The sequence below is a fragment of the Ciconia boyciana genome, chromosome 10, assembly GCF_034638445.1.
Source record: "Ciconia boyciana chromosome 10, ASM3463844v1, whole genome shotgun sequence".
Classification (NCBI taxonomy): Eukaryota; Metazoa; Chordata; class Aves; order Ciconiiformes; family Ciconiidae; genus Ciconia; species Ciconia boyciana.
In genome coordinates this window covers 13,931,777-13,954,968 of record NC_132943.1, presented here as the reverse complement: position 1 = coordinate 13,954,968, position 23,192 = coordinate 13,931,777, and the positions used below count along the sequence as shown (strand labels likewise).

Below are 23,192 nucleotides of genomic sequence, written 5' to 3'. Positions count from 1 at the left end.
AGTCTAAGGAAAGGCAGGTTTATGCGACAAAGGTCTCACAGAAGAGCCTGGTGGTAACAGGGTGACAGACCGTGGCTGGAGCATTTTGAACTTCAAACCTCCGCAGCCCCTGTTACCTGTGGACATGGCTGCCCCCAGAACCACACTAAGCAAAAAGCAAGCCCAGCACATGCCACCCTCAGGAGGGAGCTGACAGACGTACTGCGGCTCTCCTGCCCCACCAAGTTAAAGCAGAAGAGCACAAGTCAAAACAGTTTTCTGCTCACATAATTGCAGTTCAGGAACTTCTGAGGCAGGCCTAAAAGCCATCGCTTGCTCCTTTCAAGCTCTCACTATATTCATTTGGCCTCTCTCAATATAGCAGCATGCTGCAGTTCAGCCTCAGTGCACATGCAAGGCATACTCTTCCTCAGGCTGCAAAGCTAACCAGGAATACCGAAAAGGAAGCTCCACCAAGGAATGGATAGGAAAGACTATGTATGACCACTAAATGGACACAGTCACAAACCAAAGCCAAAGTACCTTTAACACCACCAGTCACTTCTGCCATGTATCTCAGATAAGTGTAAGACACTTTATAAGCACAATGACCACCAAGGGAAAACACAGCCCAGCTGACTTGTCCAGAACAATTCTACTGCAGCCAAGAGAACGAGCCTCAAAGCCTTCTCTTCTCCACTGTTGCTTTCCAGGTTGTACATGCAAGAAGTTCACCCAGAGGAGACTGACTTGAGAGCCCCCTGTCCCCAAGGGCAAAATTCTCTGTGCACACAGATCAATCCTACCATCTTCTACTGATCCCCTGCCCAGAAATGCCTTTAATGCATAGCATCACATTCTTGATCACAGCAGAAGTTCCTACCCAGGGTGACAAATCAGCATTATGACCCACTTGTATGCCACAGCATGAAAGCTTCACAACACTGTCTCCTTGGTACGACTGTAGCTGCACTCACCCCATCTGCCAGCGTGGTCTTTTCCCTGCCACATGCTGTGCCTTTCTAGAGATTACAAAAAGTATCTCTGCCCACAACAATGCCTTTAAAGCTTCCTCCCACATTTTCCCCCACCTCCTCTTTGTTAATGACACTGCTACAGAACTGGAGCTGGAAAACAGAGCAGCTAGCGTAAAATGGCTAAAGATTCCTTTAGGAGATCTTCATTAAATAATGAAGATGTTACACCTGCAAGGGCATATGATCCCTCAGTCAAAGGGAGGCATAAGCAAGGCCTCTGCCTTTGAGCAGATCTATCTACAGGCCAGTGAGGTGGTTCTCCTCTACCCTTCAATTACAATTACTTATCTTTCTGGGATGAAAAAGAGTGGTGTGCCCTTATCCCAGAATCGTGACAGATCTAGCAATTAGAGGATGCCTTAGCACAGACAAAACTCTGCCAATACACTGCAGAACAAAGCACAAACTACTAGCCTCATTTGGCAGACAGGCAAACAGTTGTAGTGGAAACTACATTGAAGAGATTTTGCTAGCATGGACTTGAACAAAGGTGGTGATCAACTTCATCCTTCTGGAGGATACGGGAAAAGATAAATCCTCTTAGATTAGCTAGAAAGGAAATTAAGCATGAAGAGCAGAGAGGCACTGGAACAGACTAATTCAGGAGGCTGTGAAATCTTCAAAGCATGTATTTTAAACAGGTTGGATAAACGTCTGACAGAATACATCTGGGTACTTTTGGCTGTTTTCCGTGAACAAAAAAGTGGATTTTACTATTTCCTGAAGTCCCTTATATTAAGATACCTACAAAGCCTCAAAATTTCCTCCTTGCCATTAGAAACACAGTATCAGCAAAACAAGTTATGTTACTAGTTGGTAAACATCCTTTGTGAACAATAGAAGGCAAACTGACAATAGACTCTTATTAGCAATCCACTGTAGACATAAATTACACTGGCAAATAGAAGTTACTCCCCAGGGTAAGGTTGACACCCTGGTTAACAAAACTTTCCAACACTGGCTTAACTCAAGATTAATGTAAAACCACAAAGTATATAAAGGCTAAGGAGAACCTTAGAACCTCCCATGTCTGAAACCAAACCACATCCATCTTTCTTTTCCTGCAGGATCTTTAACTAACTCTACACCAATGACCCTGACTTAAACACAAACAGAATTTTCTTCTTGACAAAACTTATTTTGGGCCCAGCTTTGAGAAGTATGAAGCATGCACGTCATGAGATTTCTTGGAAGAACAAACTAGGGAAGCGCTTGCTCACAGAGAACATGAAAGAGCTTCCTCCTTGCTGCAAGCAAGATGCAAGGAGGCATTTGGATTCTATCACACTGAGCTGCTCCAAGACCCAATAAAACTCCTACTTGTGACATTCATTATTCAACAGCAAACAAGAGGTCTTAATAAACTTTTGGCTATTCAGAACAGCTTTCAAATTACCCACACATCTAACTTCACAGACCACACATGCTGGACACCACATGAAAGGGAATCAAGGTTAGCATATTCAGTGTGCCCTGTCCTGGTTTCCATCTCAGTGTGACTGAGTTGCGCTGCTTTGCACAGCAAGACCTGCTACTAAAGCCAGAATAACACACAGATCGTCCCTCTCCCAATTAAATTGAACCCATTTATGCAACATTAAGTGAGTTAAACCTTGTAAAGGAGTCCCCAGGCCACTCAAATATAAAATTCACTTTAGGCTTGTAGTGGTTTAACTCGTATGGGACAAGTTTAATTTAAATTGTATGAAAGTGTGTAAAAAAAGGAATTTGCACAGTTTCCCCAAACCTTACAATAAGGAAAATGTCCTCCCTCTATGTAGTTAAGATCCACCATTGAATGAAACCAAGGCGAGGTCTACACTAGGAAGCATTCACACATCATCCTTAGCTGCTGGCTCTGGAGCAGGCATGAAACAAGCTGATCTTAAGTTAGACATGTCCTCCCCCAACTACAGAGGTCTTGACATCAGCCCCCAGTTTCAAATCACTACAATGGGCTTACACAACCAGTATCCTCAATTTAATGAGCACGATATTTTCCGAAAAGAACAGAGGAGAGACTCAGGAGGAGGGAAAGACATTATACACTTGAACACTGTATACTGTCAGTCAGTGGCAGAGCTGCCAGCTGAACGTGAGTCTAACAGCCCAGTTCCTGCATGAAGCACAAGCCTTGTATCTCCACTGACTCAAGCTGTGAGGTTCACAACCTGTGCTCCCAGGCCTTGCAAACTCACTGCTCCTCATAGAGGTGAGCATATTAAACAGCCCAAGTTACCTGGAAAGAGAACCTGTATTTTAAAACCTTATCTCAGGAGATTTTTTTCTTCTATGGATAGCATGAATACCATAAAGGCAGAGACCACCAAAACACACTAGTTACCACAGGCTAGTCATACACATTAACATGTAGTATTAGTATCACATTATTGCAATGCCTATTCATCTTAAAACCACAGGGGGAAAAAAAAAATACAGTCTAGCTCGTGGTTAAGGTTTCCTAAAAAGTCTTATGCAGTCTCTGAACACTCCAACAGATTTTCTCCAGAGCCTTCCCCTGAACACAGATGAACAAAATGGGCAAGAAACTTCCAAGCAGGCTACTCTCCACTGCTGCTAGAACTGTGTCTCCTCTTGCTTCCTCTAACACAGAGCACAGCCTCCTACAGGCAGCGGTTGCATCTCCTTTTTTCCTGCAAACACCACAAGCAGGACAGAAACGATTGAAAAAAAGTCTGCTGGTGTCTGCAAAGTATCTAAAACTCATGAGCCACCCTGCAAATACGCTGGACTGCTATTCTGACTACCTACACAGAAAAGCTTGGTTGCGGTGCAGACCTGTGGTTTGCAAACCTGGATTTTGTCATTACCACCTCTGTTTTACAGCCTCAGCAACCAAAGGAGGGAGAAGAGTTTGCTGCAAGCTAAGAGTCGGAGGCAGGCTCTTCAGTATTAACCACTCTTCACTACCACTCTCCTCTTATTCACATGAAATAAAATCCACACAGCTCCTTCACAGGCCAGACTAGGAGCAGTATGAGTTGGCTAATGGGGATCTGCAAGAGAAGTTTTCTTCTTTCAAACCTAGACTATTCAGTGTGTTCAGGAAGGGTGAAATGGCAAGGCTCTGCCCTCTAGTCATTTCCCAAGAGCCCAAAATACTGGAGGCATAACTGCAATTAACTGCTGCTAAGGCCACCAGCTCAGCAGCAACTAAGCCCTTCCCACGGCTGTTGAGTGAATTCACTGTGGTGGTTTTAAGAACTGCGTGAACAGACCAGACCCAGCAACTAAATCCTGTCAATACATTTCTCCCTTCTTTAAACATCCTCCTTGAGACCTGGGGGAACAAGGCATCATTAACCTGGAACAAGAAGCATCTGCATGTGGCATGAGCTAGAGCACCTGCGTACACAAGCACAAGAGAAAACACCTTTTCCCCTGGAGCTAATCCCTGCAAAGACACCTGCTTTCCCAGCAAACCTTTACACCAGCAGAAACCCAGCTCCCACTCAGTTGCTCACAGTTCAGCAAGCCAGACAGATAGTCTCTAACCTGTAATTGTAATCTTCAGACACACACAAAACCCACCTACAATAGTTTAATCATGTTCTTATATCTAAAGGGGCAAGGCTAGGAAGCAACCCACCCAGCCTCTCTTCCACACAGTGAGGAATCCTTCTCAACAGGAATTTGTGGAGCAGCCTCTATTCTTTTGGGAGCTACTTACAGCTTCACAGAAACATAAGGCAGAAAATGAAGAGTGTGAAAAATAACCAGGGATTTCCTCTCCACTACAGTCACCTTGCCTGCCAGCCTACTTCTGCCATGCAGACAGAGGAGGGCTCCCTCCCACCGTATCTGTTTTCCTAACACTGGTTCAGTACCTCCAGACAGAGGTGACAACACTGCACACCAGGCTCTTGTGCTCAGTCACATCACAGCAGGCCAAGGAAGCTCCAAACCAGCCTGCTAAGTGAAAGCTTTGGCCTCCCAGAGCTGTGGTGGGCAGAGACTGCAGGCAGAACAGCAGCAACGCACCCCAGGAGTCAAGCCACCTAATGCAACTACTGGTGAAGCAAACGGGGGAGAAGAAAGAAGGAAGAGCTTCTCCACATGAAGGAGACAATGAGAAAGAACCTCACTACCACTGTTTTGGCAAATACTCTTATATCTTTAGGGCAGTTTCTTTTCCAGAGGGCAGAAGGGAGGTAGGGTACACTGCAAGTACACCACGCTACTTTCTACCCAAGTCCCATAAGGTCTGATTTCTGTAGCTCCAGAAACACCGAGTGGGAAAGAAAACTTATAAAGTCAAGTCAAAGGAAGGAGGAGTGAGGCATAGCCTTAACTCCTGTCTAGCCTTGGGTTTTGGTTTTGTTTTGGTTTTGGGAGGGTTTTGGGGGTTGTTTTTTTGTTGTTTGTTTTTTTTAAATTAGAGACCTTCTGCTAACACGATTAGGAAAACGTTGTATCCGAGAATACGAAAACAAAGGACTGTTCCAGCTACCAGCAAGAATCAGAACAAGCTCCTGCTTGTAAAGGGAGGAAGGACATCAGGCAGGAACCTAGCTCCCATGGGCTTGTGGCACCTGCCTGCCACAGGAACACATGGCCATCAGGACCAGTACGGCTGAAACAGGGACGCAGCTCAGTAGGGCTCAGCAGGGCGTACGGTACAGCAGGGTCCACCCTCAGCACAGCCACAAGGTAAGAGCTATCAGGGAGGAAAGCCATTCTCCCACTCGTCTTTTGGAACCTCTGTTCAATGTGCTGTGAGCTGAGCTTCCAGACCTGCTCCACACTTCACTGGCAGCCCAGTGACTAGTTCAGAGGCCAAAGAACACTAAAATTCACTAGCCCATTGCCAAATTTTCCCTGTAGGATTGCCTTGCTACTTATCTGTGAACTAGGAACTAAATACAACCTCTGCCTTAATGCCTGGTGACTAAAGAACACAGCATCAATATTTAAAGCAATCCAATCCCCTTGACAGAAAGCAACACATTTGTGCCAAGCTTATTGTTCAAGCAGGTAAAAAGCAGCATGTTTCAATGATAGGTTTAGCCATTTTGTTGGTCTGAAAAGTAATTCCAGATCCTTTTACATTAAAAGCGTTAAAGAATTTAAAAATTTATATTAATCTCATCCTTCCAAAATAATTTTACTTTCTTTTGATATAGCATCAAAGACTTTCAGGATATGTGTATCATTAACTACGCCAATCAGAAGAACAGTGAATCTCCAAACCAACATTTACAGTATATATAGGGAAAAAACATGCATTAAATATTTCTAAATCAGATCTTGCAAGATCAGGGGAGAAGCAGGGGGTTCCTCCTAACAAGCAGGACTTCCAGGAAGTTTTATATACAGATTAGTTCTAGTGAAGGCTTTAGACACCGGGCATCAAATAGCATTATCTGCATTGACGGAGTCCATTAAACGCTCCAACCCAAATATTCTAGACAAATATGGACCCTACTGAAAGAAGACACTACACAAGGCATGGCCATCACTACAGTTCAAGACCCACCAGGCCTAGAAAACTCCATAAAGACTAACATGTGAGGCTCAACTGTCCATACTGCAGACAGATCACTTATTGCTCATTACTAACAAAAGAGCATCAAAAAATAGGAGATCTAGAGCTCCCCTGGAACAGAACATTTATCTCCCCCTGATTCTCCCTTTGCAAACTCCTGGTGCATGTGCACAAACTTGCTTTCAGCAGAAAGTTGGAGCTCACATTAAGGAGAAAATTAGCTGTGCAAGTCAAATTAAGAGCACATGCTTCTTTTCAAGTTTCCTTTTAATCTTTTGATGCCAGATAAAAGGAAAATATAAAATCCATCTCACAGGTATGCAACTGTTCCCAAAATGAGCACTGAATAGCAGAGATTCAAAACAGACAGGCGCAAAGATGAAAACAATATCCATATGCAGCTTAAGTGTGTCATCCACAAACACTGAACCTGTCAGCAAGAAAAAGATGATCTTGTGGCAAAGGACCCCTCTCAGCCTTACCTGGGTTCAATCCCTGTCTCCGTCCCTGCCAAGTCTGAACCCTCAATTCAAAGGAACAGGATGCACCTCAGCTTCTTGCAAGAATCTGGACCCTACTGCAGGTCCTAGGACAACCAAGTATCTGCTGATGGGCTCTTCCAAACAGCTCTTATTTGCTACAGAACAGTAACCCTTTCAAATACAATGACACAACCCCACCCCCCCACCCCGGACTGATCACCCAGCATCCACCCAAGCAAGTAACATTCTGCACAAGGACACCCCTTCGTGACTGAAGCCTTAATTCCAAATCACAATCCAGCTTGTAATGTTGGTTAGTCAGCTGCTCTCCACAGAGACATTTATACCTATAATGATTCTATTCAAGTCAAATGAGATTCTAAATTTCCTCCAAAATAACCAAGAGCAGAATACAGGATGTCAAAACAAGCATTGTCTGGAAGCAGATGAACATCCTTCTCACACCACTGATCTGGGAAGGGCAGAGGAAACAGCAAGGACAAGAGAAGAAAAAACTGTTTGAAAACAGTGTATCTATCATCAAGCTACATTATTTTAAAGAACACAGCCAGCAAAAACCATGATCTCTTTACCCTACATTATTTGCACCAATAACAGATTTTCAGAGGCAGAAGGGGCTCATTAGGTCAGTTAATCTGATATCCTATGTCATACAGTTCATGAAATCCCAACCAGTTCCTCCTGCACTGAAACCAATTATTTTCTGTGAATAAAGCGTTTCTTCTGGAACAGCGTTAGGGCTTAATCTGATTTCAGATCTTCAAATCAAATAAAGGAAGAACATCAGAACTAAGAATTCTGACAAACAATTTATTTTTTTAGACACAAACACTGCATACATCACAGTAAAATGCAGAAAGACACAGGCATTTTTCTCATCTGCCAGAAAAGCACCCTCCCATCCCAAGATTCACATACAATATTTTTCAAGCTTCTGAAACACACAGGCACCTACATACTTTCTAGTAAGGAAGTGAATCTCTAGAGAGCAAATGTAAGCCCACAGGCAACAGCCTCACTTTCTTCAAGTTATCTTTTATAGCTCCCTAAACAATAATCCGAGTTCCACATGGCCCAGAGATCACAGGTGGGAAACTGGTGCACTCCAGTCAGACTGCAAACAGCCAGAGAGGGCTTGGGTTGCTCTCTTACCAATTCCTGTGGTAGTACAAAAAATGGTAATAGCCAAGAAATTTGTTTCCATCTTCTATTTTGTAAAAGCTTTATACAAAACAGCATCTTTCAAAGATGCCACATTCACACAATGCCACAGTAACTGGCACGGAAGCCTAAATGTGATACAAATTCACATTTAATTGACTATAAAAAAACTACCATGTTAAGAGAACCAATGTGTTTTTACTTTAAAACCACCAAAACTATCACAAGAAAATACAGATTCAAAAGCTTCAAACAGGGGGAGTGGGAAAATCATAAATTTCAATCACATACTGGCTTCTGCAACAAAAGAGTAAACAAGATTAGCTACCCCCCCAATTAGCTATTATTAAAGGTTAGCCTCAAAGGAACATCTCCCAGAAAAAAATTCTGTGAGAAACAAAATTCAAATGTAAATTAATCCTTATTAACATGCACGCAAGTAACACAGGCATAGATGTTATTACAAGCTTTACAAGAGTTAAAACTAAAAAAATAAGACAGATCTTTCCCACACTAGCTGTGGTGTTCATCCAAAATTACGTCCCATCCCTGGAGAGCCTGCACATGGGCATGCTTTAAGCAGCACACTGCGTCAGTTTGAGTTTGTCTGACTTTAACAGCAGCAGGATCTGGCTGCTAATTAAGTACCAGATGTCCCAACCCTACCACACCTTTCCTGATTAAAAAAAGGCAGCTTTTAGAACATTTTTGTTTTAGCTGCAAAGCTGTTTTCTGGCATACATTCACTTATCAGAACTGCTGCCCTCATTTATCACAAGTGCCTTTCTCATCCCCAGAAAGCAACCCCCAATAACACATTTCATTTCCATCCTCTCAGCTTGAAGATGCTAGTCACTTACAATTGCTGATAGCCATGAAGTAAACATAAGGAAGGAACAGGCTCAAGTCAAGAGAACTCCCAGAAGTTTTGCCTGGCTCACCTCCCACCCTGATGAACACCATCTCAGCCTGAACCCTGCCCTCAGCCTCTTCTCTTTGCCTGCGCTTGCCTCACCCCAGTTAAAGGCACACCAGAACCTGTCCTCCTGCTCTGTTCCTCTGACTGCCACATGACAGTCACCACTGGACATCTCCCCACAGGGAAAGCAGAGTCTATCCCATCCTCATCCTTCCCCACAGCCCCATCTTTCCTCAGATCACCAGCTCCCTTCTCCTCCAAGCTCCTGGCTCATGCACACCTGCTCACATTCCCCAGAGAGTTTTATCCAGGCCTTTTGAACTGCCAGCATTACCCTGTCGGCACAACAACTATGTTCTGAGACATGGCCACTTACACAGCTCCCCACACTTTTTCAGTAAGTGTCTCATACATCCAAAGCACAGCCTTTGCCCAGCAGTGTCTGAGGGCTGCAGCTGCACTAAATGAGCCCCTTTGGCTGTGAGCATGAAAACAGCAGGACCACCCCAGCCACCCCTTCGTGCCTAGTCCAACAGAATTATATTGATGTTGGACCAACTATCTTGGGATCATCATAAAACGCACTCCTGAAAAACAATTGTGATAAATTTGGATTCTAGTTGAAAACACAACACATGGAAGTCTGGAGTACCCACACAGAGTACCTAGTACATGCTCCAGCAATTCATGCTGCCTCTCCTCTATAATCAACTTTCCCTTCATCTCATTTCCCTCCTTTATATTAGCTGAAAGCACTGGGGAACCCATGAGAGCCACATGACCTAGATGACTTCACTACTACGTCATGAGAAACTTGCTTTCCACAGATGAAAAAGTCACCAAGCCACCCTCACACCCCCTTCCACATGACTTAGTTTTGAAACAGAGCTACCACCTAGAAAAGTAACCAACTCTTGTTCTTAAGAGTTTGTCCAGCCACAGCACACTCTTCTGTTACAACTCCTATGCACTACTTCCTCCTGAAAATGGCCACCAGGAAACTCTTTAAGAGATGCCTGTAAGATAGCCATCAATTACCATCAGCCCCAGATACCTCAGTGATAGCACAGTGAAGGGTGGACAGCTGAGAAAAGACCATGTTAGTACCCAATACTCAATTAAGTCCTCTCCCTGCCTAGGAACTTGAAAGATACTTTTCAAGTTTATTAAGTCTCTAACCTTGCAGTATTTCATGCAGACCTAAAATCCAGCCTTTCCCATTTGTCCTGTACAGCTAAAAGTCCTCACATGGTTCTCAGTAGCTCACCTTTCTGCTATTACATATCCTTTCCCTTCCAGCTTTCCCAAATATTCCAGCTCTGCTCCATTTATATCACTACTGCTGTAGAGGGAATTGTCTTACCCTGGTACCTTAGCTAGGATGATCCTTTTCACATCCCCATCCCTTTCCAGCATTTCCACACATTGACATTTACACCACCTCTAGGTGCGAGTTTTCCAACAAGAACCACTGCACTTTTCTTGCACATGCCCTCCTGCTTGGGAAAAGCTTCTCATTAATTGTAAGCTAGCTTACTAGAACAGGAAATTCCAGAAGGAAACAGATGAAATTGCATGGAGAGAATGGGACCCAAGCAACACAAAGAAAGCAGCAGAGCTCTTTAGAGGCAACAAGAAAGCTCAGATCTTGACTGGGACTGGAGCTGGTGAAGTCTTTCACAAGCAGACTTATTCACAGTCCAGCAACATTATACAGGTAACAACTTTCCAAAGATTTAAAGGGACAGAAGGTAGAAGAGGCAGACAGTAGGCTACCAGGAAAGCCACCTATGCAGGCCTGGAAGAAAAGCTTTAGCCAGACAGACAAAAGAAAAACAAATATTCCAATCTGCAAGAGCAGTTACCTCCTAAAACCTGTGTGCAGTTTCAGCTTTCCATACAACATCCACTCATTGCGAGAGAAGTTCCTTTTGGAGATCAAGCAGTTCAGCCATGCACGTAGCAGCAGCACATTAGTGGCACCCTTCACTCCTCAGGATACAACACCGCAGTGCTCCTTTGAATGTCTCAGAGTTAAACAAGGTACACAACTATCTTCTCCAGGGTCTTAATTTAAAAAGCTAGGAGCATTCCCCAGCATCTGCCCAAGGATCATTCTGTCCACAGCACTCTTTTAATTAAACAGATAAGAACATACACAGATATACCAATACTCCTCAATAGACAGTGTAAGTAAGTTGGTGCAACAGGATGACCCCATCAGCTATGAGCAAACAGGATTCCCTCCAAAACTCAGGTACACTTTTTTTAATGCAATGTGAAAGCCAGAGTTGTCTATATTTATAAAGCTATTACAGAAACTGGGTTCTTAACAGGTCTAGCTCCATCAGACAACTTTAGTGATGGGTATACATCAGTAAAAGCCTGTAACATTCAGCTTTAAACAGCACCGAACAAGTGGCATCCCCTTCATTTAAGCTTCCAATAGTGAAGCATGAAGGCCTCCTACTAAACTGTTAAAAGCAGACATTTGTTCCACATCACTGCATAAGCAGTGATGCCTCCATTTGTGGTTAAGATTTCCAATTAGACCCAACATGACTATGTCATTTGATAATAGGCAAATGGAGAGTCATGACAGTACAAGGCAAACACACTGTCCTTTAATGGAATATAGTTCTAACAGACACACAAAGAACTAAGACAATTAGCAGAAAGACCTGATTTCTAACATACAGTTCACAGTAAATGCAGCTATTACTCAAACAGTGTAACCTCAAAATACACTGAGTAGAAGCAACTTTAGGTTTTCCATTTGCTATTCTCAGGTTCTCAACCGCCAGCTGACTGGCACAAACACTCTTACCCTGGCAAGGAGGTAACACCACAGTTAACCTCACAATGCTTCCATGTCCCAAAAGGGATCCTGCCAGCCTTTGCACTTGTGCGCACATCCTGCCTGTATGAGCAGAGCCAGCCACAAGAAGGGTATGGCAGGATGGGGCTCTATACCTAGTTTTTCATTGTTTCCACAAACTCCTCTCCAGAAAGCTACTTGTGGAGATGAAAAAGCATTACTAGGCATGAAAATTTTCTCTCACACTTAATGCAGGGCCCTATCCTACACATTCTTTCCTCTGGCTAAACTCCCAGCCACGCTATAAAAAATTATCTGGCTTTCCACGCTCTGATAACTGGGACTCTTTGCTCTGATTCTTGAATACTCAAATGTTGCTTTGTTTTAAAGTTTCATATTTGGCACAAAAGCAATACCAAATGAGGAACATAGCAGGTTTTGTCTAGTTAAAAAAAGAGATCTGATCTAGGAAGAAAGTAATGAACAATTTGTGGGAGGTAACATTCACTTGGAGAAAATCAGAGACTACATGTCTCCACTGTGTTCCACACCTTCCCTCCTGCATTTAATGATATGGCCACAGAGCAGATGACACATGGGACATAAATACATGAGGTAGCTTTATACAAACTCACATATAGCACAGTCCAGCCATCAGAAACCTGGAGCTCTGAGCAAGCCAGGCAGCAGGACAAATCTGACTGCACTGAGCCTCAACTAGATTGTCACTGGTACCTTGGGTGGCTCATCTTAGAGTCAGCTCACATATCTAAGACAAACCCAAACTGCTACGCTGTCATCACTGGCATCCCAAAAGCATTTATATGGGAGCTGATTCACATAGGCACTTCTGACACTGGAACACTTACCACTCATATGCTAATAAATTCTATTAGAAAACAAGTAAGAAAAGTTTTAAAGCTTTGACTGTAAACAATGATATGGTGGATCGAACTAGATGAGCCCAAGGGCCCTTCCAACCTGAATTACCCTGTGATCCTACAAGCTGATCCTACTACCATACAGGAAGTCTTACCTTTCAGTCTCAAAATGCACCTGCTGCAAAAGCAGGGCTGCCAGAGCCAGAATCATATACCTGAAACAAAAAGTATCCCTGCACCAGACTGCCTAGTCTACTGGACTGGCCCTCCAAAAACTAACGTAGGTGCACTTAATGCTAAGAACACACTGGAAGGTTAAAAAAAAATAATGTACTTTTATTACCATATATCAGGTATTTTCCAGTCTTATTTTTAAGGAAGAGATCATTAAATTGTTCATCTACCATTCATATATTCTTCCCTCTCCCCATAACCTCTGAATTCTTTAACCAATTTCAGCAAACTTCAATCTAACATGGTAGAGAAAATAGAGATCCCAAAGATATTATGCTCTTACAAATATAGTAACCAAGCAAAAGAGGTCCCATTAAAAGACAGACTTCATCATGAGGAAAAACACAGCATTAGACACCAGCAAATCTACATAGAAAAAGCCAAAGGAAATGATGTTTCATAAGACTTCTATGCTTACAAAATGACTTAATTAAAAGTAGACGAAGTCAGAGGCAACTAGAACCCACTGCCAGTGGGATTGTCAGTAGGTGATTTTTCATGCTGAAGTTCAAAGGGTGAGACAAGAACAGCTTTCAAGACGACTTCAAGGAATATCCCACAAAGAAGAGACAGAAGAGTGTGCATACTTTCAGCTGACAAGCTAACAGGCTGGTGTTGGTGGGGGGACCCTGGGGGCTGACGAATATTTCTTTTAGCATCAATAGGACAACAGAACTCCACTGAGCCATTTAGCAACTAGCAAAAAATCAAGATGCCTGTAAACCCACCACTGCAACTAACCTCCAGTTCAGGCAGCGATCCTCAGGCAGGAGTCACCATGTCAGGGAAAATGAGGATTCTCCCCTACTCACCCTGCTACCTACTAACACAAGGGGAGCTGGATCACATATGCATATGAGCGACTGCTAACTCTAATCCAGAGGTAATAGGCACATGACGCTCACGCACAGCATGAACAGTCTCTTTAAGACACTCTGGGATTTCTGAGAACCAAAACCAGTACACTTTTAAAAATACTTGTGTTTATTCAAAGTGTTAGAGCAGTGTCAGGTACAGTATTCTACCATACAAAGGACTGAAATGAACCTTCCCTATCACTGTGCATAATCTTGTTATTCTATATTGTATATAAACTATTCAAAATCATGACAAGATCTATCCTAAAACCAAATAGATATCTTGTCCTTCTCTATTCCTCTCCAAGAGTTTTCCAATGTTCTTGCTGCAGGCAACTCATCTCATATCCAGCCTAAATTTACTCACAACCGGTTTATACCCGTTTGTTCTTGTGCTAACCTTGCCCTTTAGATCTAATAGTTCTTTCCCCTCCCTGATGTTCACCCCTCTGATGTATTTATAGACAGCAGTCATATTCCCTCTCAGCCTTCATACTGTAAACTAAACAAGCCAAACTTTTAGTCTCCTCTGGTTAGGCAGGCTCTCCAATGCTCTAAACACCACACTAGCCCTTCCCTGCACCTGTTCCAGATTGAATTCCTTCCTTGCAGACGGGCAACTAGAACTGTACAACACATGCCACAGAAGGGCCCAACAAGGCGCTGTACAATAGTATTAGTACACCCTTATCCCCACGGAAATAAATCCCCAATAATCTGCCTTTTCCACCAATGCATCAGCTGTGACCCTCAGCCTGCAGCCAAGTAATACACCCAAGGTTTCCTGAGAGCTAGCAAACTGTGTTAGACCTCTGAATAAACCCTAGTGACAAGCACTGAAGTGCTGCAACTGAAACACTACACCGGCATTAACGGAATAGCTTTATCCTCTCAATTTAGTAACCACAATGGTTCAGTCTGTTGTGTGTTGACCAGACTCTCAGTCCCAGCTGAGAGCCTGTTTGGCCTTGCCAATGCCAAGGCGGCCACACTACCAAGCACCCAAGAGAAAATGGCTATTAAAAAAAGGCATAAACAACATTCTTGCCCTGAGCCAGTCCCAGCACTAAAATCCTATGAGAATATAACATAAATTTGGTCAGAAATCGAAATCAGGGGCTCAGGTCTCTACAAGCCAGAAGGATACGCAAGGGAGACATGTACTTTGTATCCCATTTTTCTACTCATCTCTCACCATCCGCTACCCGCCACTGACAGACAGGATACCAAGTTAGACAGACCTTGAGTGTGCCATTATGGACACAAACTTCTGTCCTATCTATTTCAACATTGGGTCTCTGCTCTTCACACTCCCTTGGGATTCTGTAGGTTCTCACTATTCATATTTGATTTCATAATACCTTGGTAAACAACTGAAAAATACTGTTGTCTGGTACACTCAGGCTCACAAACTTTGTTTTGTGCAACCAGTAGCACATCCACATTGTATATAAAACAACCAGAAAGTATTACTACTCCACTACAGTTCTTCCCACCCCAGGTGGAAAAGAAAAACCCTTCCTACTACAATCAGTCATTATTACCTTTTAAGTTAAGAAAAAGCCACAGGAAAACTCTAAATGCTGACTTGCTACAGCAGTTAATTTTTTTCCTGTCCTGAATATGAAGGACTGAAGCTAGTATTAAATTTGATCTAGCCCAGCTGCTACAAATCTCCTACTCTGCATTGCACCATCTACGGCACTCCCCATACCACTGATACCAAATAGGTAAGAGCTGCACCATAATCCGATCAAATTACCACACAGAGCAGTAAGTGTTGGAAAGGCAGGCCCAGCTACTACAGCCAGAGAAAAAACAACTGATCTGCCAGACTGGGAATTAACATCAATGCCTAGAGGAAACTGGATATCCCGGAGCCAAAACTCCGCTCTTTCATAAGTTTAAGGCAGGAAAACCCACCTATTGGGAGCATGCCAGCACAGGAGCCTAAAAATCAAGGACTGGGCACGGTCTGCAAATGCAGTTCAAGCCTGACGAGTCTTTAGCCCTTCCTAAGATAGCCCTCCTCCCCACGAGAGGAGTCAGACACAGTTTTTGCCAAGATACCTTTTGCAATATGGGCATAGGCTCTACTCACAAGTCCACATCTCAAGATCGCTCTTCCTCCATAGTCCATTTCTCATATCTTTTGGGCATCAAAACAAATGTAATTTGTTTTTATTAGCAATTACAGCTTCATGGTAAAGATCTTTTCAGGAATGAAATCGCTAAATGAATGTATATATTACTGATCCTCATGTATCCCTCAGCATCCCAAAACTCACCAGCTAACAGCAGCTGCTTGGAAACCCATTACAAGTTTCTTTCTTCCCCAGATGGTGAACTCTTCCCCCCCCCCCCCCCATGCATTAAATACTCAAAACACACTTACCAAATTATCATATCAACCCATAACCATGCATGATAATTATTTCTTAAATTGGGATTTCTTCCACCAAATTTCAACCAAAATAAACATGGTATAGAGAACAAATGTATGCTTATAGTGAACAACCATTCATCAGCTTAAGTAACTCTAATGGATGCCACTTTAAACTAAGCCTGCACCATCTGTTTTACCCCTCAATTAGCGAAGCCAAAAAAATTTATTCAATACGCAGTTTAAGAAAGCCAGCTAATTTATGTATGTAAGTTTTATTTCTCTTCAGCTCAGTGAAGCATGCTCTTCTAACACTTGATATTCAGAAACAGATCAGAATGGAAGGCTTTCTCTAACACTATTAGGAGTTTTGTCAGGGGAAATAAAATTTCCCTGCAATATTTCACCATACAAAAAAAATTTCTGTAACATCTCACCATACATTTTATTTTAAAGAGTGTGATGTCTCTAAGTAACAAAATCAACTAGGAGCTAAACAAATCAAATCTGAAGTCCTGCACACATGAACACAAACGAAGCTCAGGACACAGCCCTGCACAGCTCTCACCCTGACAGACTGGGTCTAGCAGCACAGCATTGCTTGTTCAGCCAGGAGACCTTCGCAAGTGGAAGTGTCCTCAGCCACCAGGGTCTGTTAACCATATCAGTTCCTAACTCCCCTTTCATAGGCAAAGCCCAGTCCTGTGAGCTGCTGCGCACAGAGCCTCACACAGATCAAGCTGCACTTGGGCAAAGGGATCATCCCATGCAAGGGTGAGATACTCTCCTTGGCAGGCATAGCCTGTACAGTGAGACTCATGCAGCACCAAAAAAATCCCTACCTGCCGGCATACAGGAAAAAAACCAAAAAGTTTCATCCCGTTCCTTACCGCAAACCCCCACCCAGTTTCAATGCAACCTGGCCTCTCCTACCGCTCTGCAATATGAGAAAACATTGAGTAGAACCTCTCTTCAATCTGACAGACCATGACTTGCTCGAAGGCTCCGTCACCACCAAATCTCTAAGTTGAGTTCACTCTTGGGTATTGCAACAGCAATCCCAGGGGCACTTCCAAACCTCAACTCCAACAGCACAGACCACATGTGACAGGGAAGACAAAGGTGCGAGAGACCTCATCCCCATTGCTAGATGGGGCAATGGTACAATACTCTCCTGTTGTGGAGAAGCAGGCAAGAGAAGGTCACTGCCAAACACCCTCAGTTCACCTCTAGGAATATCAGGCCAGTAGAAAACTACTTTAAGATCCTGGACACATTCCTTTACACTACACCTCAAAATTAAACATCAATGGCACATCATAGTCTGGGTACTCAGAAAGGCACATTGACCACAGAGGAGTCAGGAGATCCTGCCTACTTAACACCATTACCAAATACTGCTACAAGCAGCTCAAAGTGAGATTCTTCACTAAGAAATTCACTGATTATTTCAGCTCTCTCCCCTTGCTATAGGACTGTGAAGCTGAGAGGACATACTGAAGCCCAACACTGCTGTGTTGTTTTGCTACATGTCTCAAGACAGACAGCTCAGCGCAGGCCTTAGTTATTGTTCAGGGATTCAAAGCTCTGCAAAATAGCACTTTTTTGCTTAGCAGGGGAAGAAACAGAGTCCAGCAGAACCACCATCCTGAAACGGCACACACCAAGCAAACAAAGCACATGAAGAAACAGAATGGAGGCAGGATCCCTCTTTAGTCTGCAGCATCTGGCAATACCTTCTCCACCCCAACCTCACTAGTATACCCCACAACTCCTAGTGCCCATGCAAACATAGGCTCTAAGTCACTGAACTCCAGAGAAGAGTAGAAGCTCTTAAAGAGGAATGATCTTTTCACTCTGCACCATTCTTCCATCTTCCACCTACCTATAAGTACTGCCAGGAAAATGCAGGGCAGGCAATGCCTGTTGGGTGCAGTTCAAGCGCGCTCCTCGCAAGCATAGACACGCAAAGGGCCTTGCACTGGACCTCAGTGCCTTGCTTCATGTAACAACCCTCATGTTTCCTTCACTTGAAAAGCATCCTGAACTATCAGAGTGCCTTCTGCACCTAAAGCAGCTGCCTGTTACGAAGCAGGGATCAGTGACCAGCTCACAAGGCTATTTGTTAGAACAGTTTCAGAGTGCTAAGTGCTATCAGAAGTGTGTTAGGTCTCACTTCTGATGAGTCTTCACACATGATGCTTTTACAGACTTGGACAGCACCAAGGAAAGAGAAGCATCTCTTCCCCCTCCATCATTGCTTTTTTGGTGCATCACTCGAAAGAAAAGATCGCATTGTCTCCAGTCCCAGTGCTGAGGTCAAGGACTTCACAAAATAGTGTCAGGTTAAGATAGAAACAATGCACAGAAAAGCCACCAAAGCCTAAAAATTTAAATGATGGTCATGACTTACATAGCTCAAAGTTGTATGCCAATGAGGGAAACAGCTTGAGCCCTCCCTGTAAAGGCATAGTAATTTCATCATCAGTTGAGGCTCCTTTTAATCCAAACTGAACTGGCTTGCCTCAGAGATGTCATTTCTCTTTGGTTCACTCATGTTTCCTCAGTGATAACATATGAGCACAAGTGTTTAGCAAGAAGAGTCCTAGACAGGCAGGAACCGTGAATCAACTGGATGCTCTCCCAAGATAATGGCTCTTTTATCCAAACCCAGTCTGAGACCACACATTTTATCACTGAAGTGTTAGGAAATTTCAGATCATGCAGATGATCTCAACCTTTGTTTTAAGCTGATACTTTCTCAAATGAAGGGAGTGCTGTGAGCAGAGAAACAGACTGCAAATATAATGGCTTTTTCAACCGTGACCAAACAACTGCAGTTTAGCTCTCCAGATGGCTATTCTAGGCCAGTGATGCTTGGCCTTTCACTCTCAGGGTTGTTACGCTAATCCATGAACTGGATCATATGACACCAACTACCCTGTTCTCCCTCAAACCAGACAGAGCTGAGCTTTTGAACCCCCACCCCACAAGCAGTCAAGAAGAAAGGCGACAATAACGCAGATACAGGTGCTAAAACAAAAGGAAGATATTGGCATACGATGATGCACTAAGCCTGGATACTGCCTGGATACTGAAGCAGACCTCACTACATCACTAACCTCCAGGTAGCCAGCCTGCTCCACTCAAAGGTTTCACATCTTCTATTATACTCATTCACTGAGAAGACACCCTCCAGACATCTGAAACATTTCTCTGTTATGCTTACTAAAACTTATTAAACACAGCAAATGCTATCTATAGAACACGCACATTAATGAACAGCCAGCTCAGCAGCACGAGTTCTGGAACACAGTCACTGCAGTACAGAAGTGCCACCAGTTTGTTACTGGAGAATGAATACCACAGTGAACATTGTAAGTGTGTAGTTCAACAGACAAAAGACTGAAGGGTGGTGGAGGAAAGAGAGAACAAGTTATCCTAAAAGAAATTCTGCAAACTAAGTGTGACGCTGGAATTTCAAAGTACTGCATAGCTCTGCAATCTACACCACTTCATAAAATCCACGCAAACAGCACATTTCGTAACAATTTCAAGTTTGCTGTGCTCAGGTTACCTTTCCACTGAGAATCGCGGAAGTCTGTAAGAGAAAGCCAGTTAGCAAGAACAGGGGTAATAAGAACACGCAATGTTCTCAGAAAGTTATATGTACACCACTTGTTCATGATAGCAAACTAAGATTTCTTTGTGTGCTCCACCAGTATGGATCCTCTATTGAGACTGTATTGGCTTTGGTGGTTTGTTGGTTGTTTTTTTTTTTTTCCCTACATGCCAAACATCATCTACAACAGCTGCTTGTTGACAAAAATGAAGAGGAAAAAACGCAGCTGTGCAGAACACATTGACCAATACCCTGCAATCCCACAATAACTTCCCAATCAAAATTTCTGTTAAAAATAGTTTAAATTAATCTGAGGATGTTGAGCTCCAGAGCACTTGCAACCTATATGGCTAGTCTCTCCTTCACTTCTACAGGAAAGAACTCCAGTACAACTCTCAGTTAATTATCTTCAGGCTCAGCTCTGTAGGAACTTTAACTCATTTTTCTGGACTTACCAGAAAGGAACAAAGTCTCCTATTACACCTCATACAACAGCTTAAGTACCCTATTAGACCTGTCAGAGTGCCTCATGAAGGGACCAGGACAGTTTTCCAAGCCACAGTTGAGAACCCCTCCCCACTCCCACAGTACATGGGAATGGTACGACTTCCTCACTAAGACCTGTAGGGAGATGAAGCAACATGACAGGGATAACAGGCAGTGGAGTTCCATGTCCTACCAACTCATTGCAACAGTCAAATTCAACAGAACGTATATACATATACACACACTGCCTCTCCTGAGCTAAGTGCAGTAAATCAATTGTACTTAAGTTACCCACAGAAAATAGGGGGAAAAAAAGTCTATCAAGATTCAATGACAGTGAAAAATACTGCTGTTTATACATGCTTTTTGCAGTTTTATAAACTTTTTTAATATGGCAGGATCATCAACATTGCTAACTACTGGGATGATCAAAGCATGCCACTAACAAGGTACAAAAGAAACCAGGATATGACAAAGTATGAACACCAAATGTAAATCCATTTATTAAAACCCCATTTATGGAATTCTTACTGCCTTCAGTCCTCAATATTGTATCTGCTATGAACTACCAAGAAATGGGTCAAGAATGGTTGATTCAGCATAGTTATCAGCTTACAGAACAATATATTACAAAGTCTACTATACAACTTTCACTTAGATCAAGTAGCACTTGACATTGAAATTTCTGACTGTAATCGCACTCCACCTGACAAGTCTTACCTTATAATTGCTGGAATTTACCCAAGAAGTGGCCAGTCCATCAACCATTTTATCCAGCATAGTCTGATCATGTTCAAGATCAGCTGACTTCTGCTTATCTGAGAAGTAATCTATCAATTCCTGGCCAACCTGAAGTCTCTTTCCAACATCCTTCTGCAGCACCTGTGCTAAGCAGTACTCCATACTGGGCTCCATAGTGTCTTAGAAATACAGCACCAGCAAGAAAACTAGAGGGCAGTAGGTCCGAAAAATCCCTCTATAAACATACGCAGGAGGTCGCCTCTTTGTTCAATGAAGGTTACTGAGGGTCTGGGTTTCAAAGACGCAATTCTGAGAATGGCAACAATGCACCATGTGTGTGTGAACAGCAGCTGGCAGGGTATTAAAAGTCCAATTTAAATAACTAGTAATAGACGAAGCAACGAGCTGTGCTGTACTGTTGAGTCTGCAGTAATTCCCAATTCAGCAGTCCATTCTGAAAGAAATGAAAAAGAACAGTATTATAGGTTAAATTAAGACTGGAGCAAAAAAAGATCGAAAGCATGTCACAAAATAGGTTATTCATATACAGCTGCGACGCTGTGATAAGCTGGATATGAGCAGCATTGTTCTATTTTAAGGAATCAGACAAGGTAGGTCAGGACAAAAACCTTCAGTTATTCTTTACAACAGCAGTTACCCATCAGTTCCCTAGAAGTTTTAGTGACAGACAGTAAATCTGGGGCTTAAGTAAGAGCTAATTAGTAATCAATATTATTGCAACGACCATTGTCACCATCGACCCACAAAGGTAGAGACAAAAATCCATAAGCAGGTCACCAGGAAAATGCATCTGCTTTAAGAAGTGAAAGCAGGAAGAGGTCTGGATCCTGTTTTGACTGTTGGCCTTCAGCAATCAATGCCATCAGCTGGCCAGCAAGATACAGCACTAACACTAGGGTCCGTGAATGTAAAACAAGCAGTTTTCAAAAACTAGGTGCTCAAGCTGTTTCCAGGTTGAATACTGTTATATCCCAACTACACATGCCCAGAAAACAGCACTGGCCTAGTGCAATAGCATAAACACAGTTCAATCAACAGTGCCTGTAGTGTCCTGAGAACCAAGGCTGTACACAAGAAAAGCCAGGCCAAGCTTTGCTGCCACTCAGAGGCACAGCATCATCTGTGAAGTAAGCTTTTGGCTTATGTATAAAAAAAAATGGCTATATATCTGGGGTTTGGTTATGTTCCTCAATCCTAGAAACTCTCCTGTCCAAGGACTTCCTTAGGGACCAAGCTGCAGCTTTTTTGTCCCTCCATCTGCAGCCAAATGAATCCAGCCAGGGAACAGACACCCAGCCTGTCCTCCACCCTCCCACAGACCAAGGCTCCCAGCATCACCATACTGCTTCCTGAAGCACTCCCTCATCACAGGTTAGCTCTTTTAGGAGGGGGTGATAAAAATCCAGAGTGTCTTTTTGTTTCCTGTCTAATATCTAAAGCTAGAAATCTACCCTACTTTTTCCACCAGCATGAGGAAAGCAGGTCAAGCTCAGAGCAAGGGAAGAGGCTGTAGAGCAGATACCTGGTTCAATAAACAATTGGAAGCAAGCTGGAGGCATCGGTTCACTAATTAGAAGCACTGGGGCAGCAAATCTAAATACCTTCTGTTTGAGCAAGTAAGGCCTTCACAAAAGTCTTAATAAAACGAAGTGGATCTGACAGCAGATGGGATGAACACAAGAATCCTAGCCTGGAAATGAAAGCACACCTCGCACAGCAGACTATTTCAGTTCATTATCTCACCTCCATCCTCCTTGGCCAGACTTACAAACCACCACATCTTACCAATACCAAACACAGCATCTAGAGGCAGCACAGAGGCTTGTGGTCTTGAGCTTCCCTAAGCCCTCAAGTGCTGCCAGACATGGCCCAGATGCCCACACTGGCTGCACTGCTTATTCGTCAGGCAGGAGGAGTCACCAGAGAGCCGGTCCCTCTGTCCCAGGCAGCCAGTTCAAATACCTGCTGGCTGACAGCAATCAAAACTGGTTCTGTACATCCAGGGACTCACCTCAGCCAACTGCCTGGCAAATCCTACCATCAG

The 23,192-nt window shown here is 43.3% G+C and overlaps 1 protein-coding gene across 6 annotated transcripts in view; it reads right to left on the bottom strand.

Annotated features, from left to right (window-relative positions):
• Nucleotides 1-23,192, bottom strand: part of CLASP1 (cytoplasmic linker associated protein 1) — a 186,587-nt gene that overhangs the window by 152,291 nt on the left and 11,104 nt on the right. For all 6 annotated transcript variants that reach the window (XM_072875469.1, XM_072875474.1, XM_072875468.1 and 3 more), the window contains exon 2: nucleotides 21,107-21,581. In XM_072875469.1, the coding sequence (XP_072731570.1) occupies nucleotides 21,107-21,301 (195 nt within the window). In that variant the 5' untranslated portion in view covers nucleotides 21,302-21,581. The remainder of the gene's footprint in view (nucleotides 1-21,106; nucleotides 21,582-23,192) is intronic.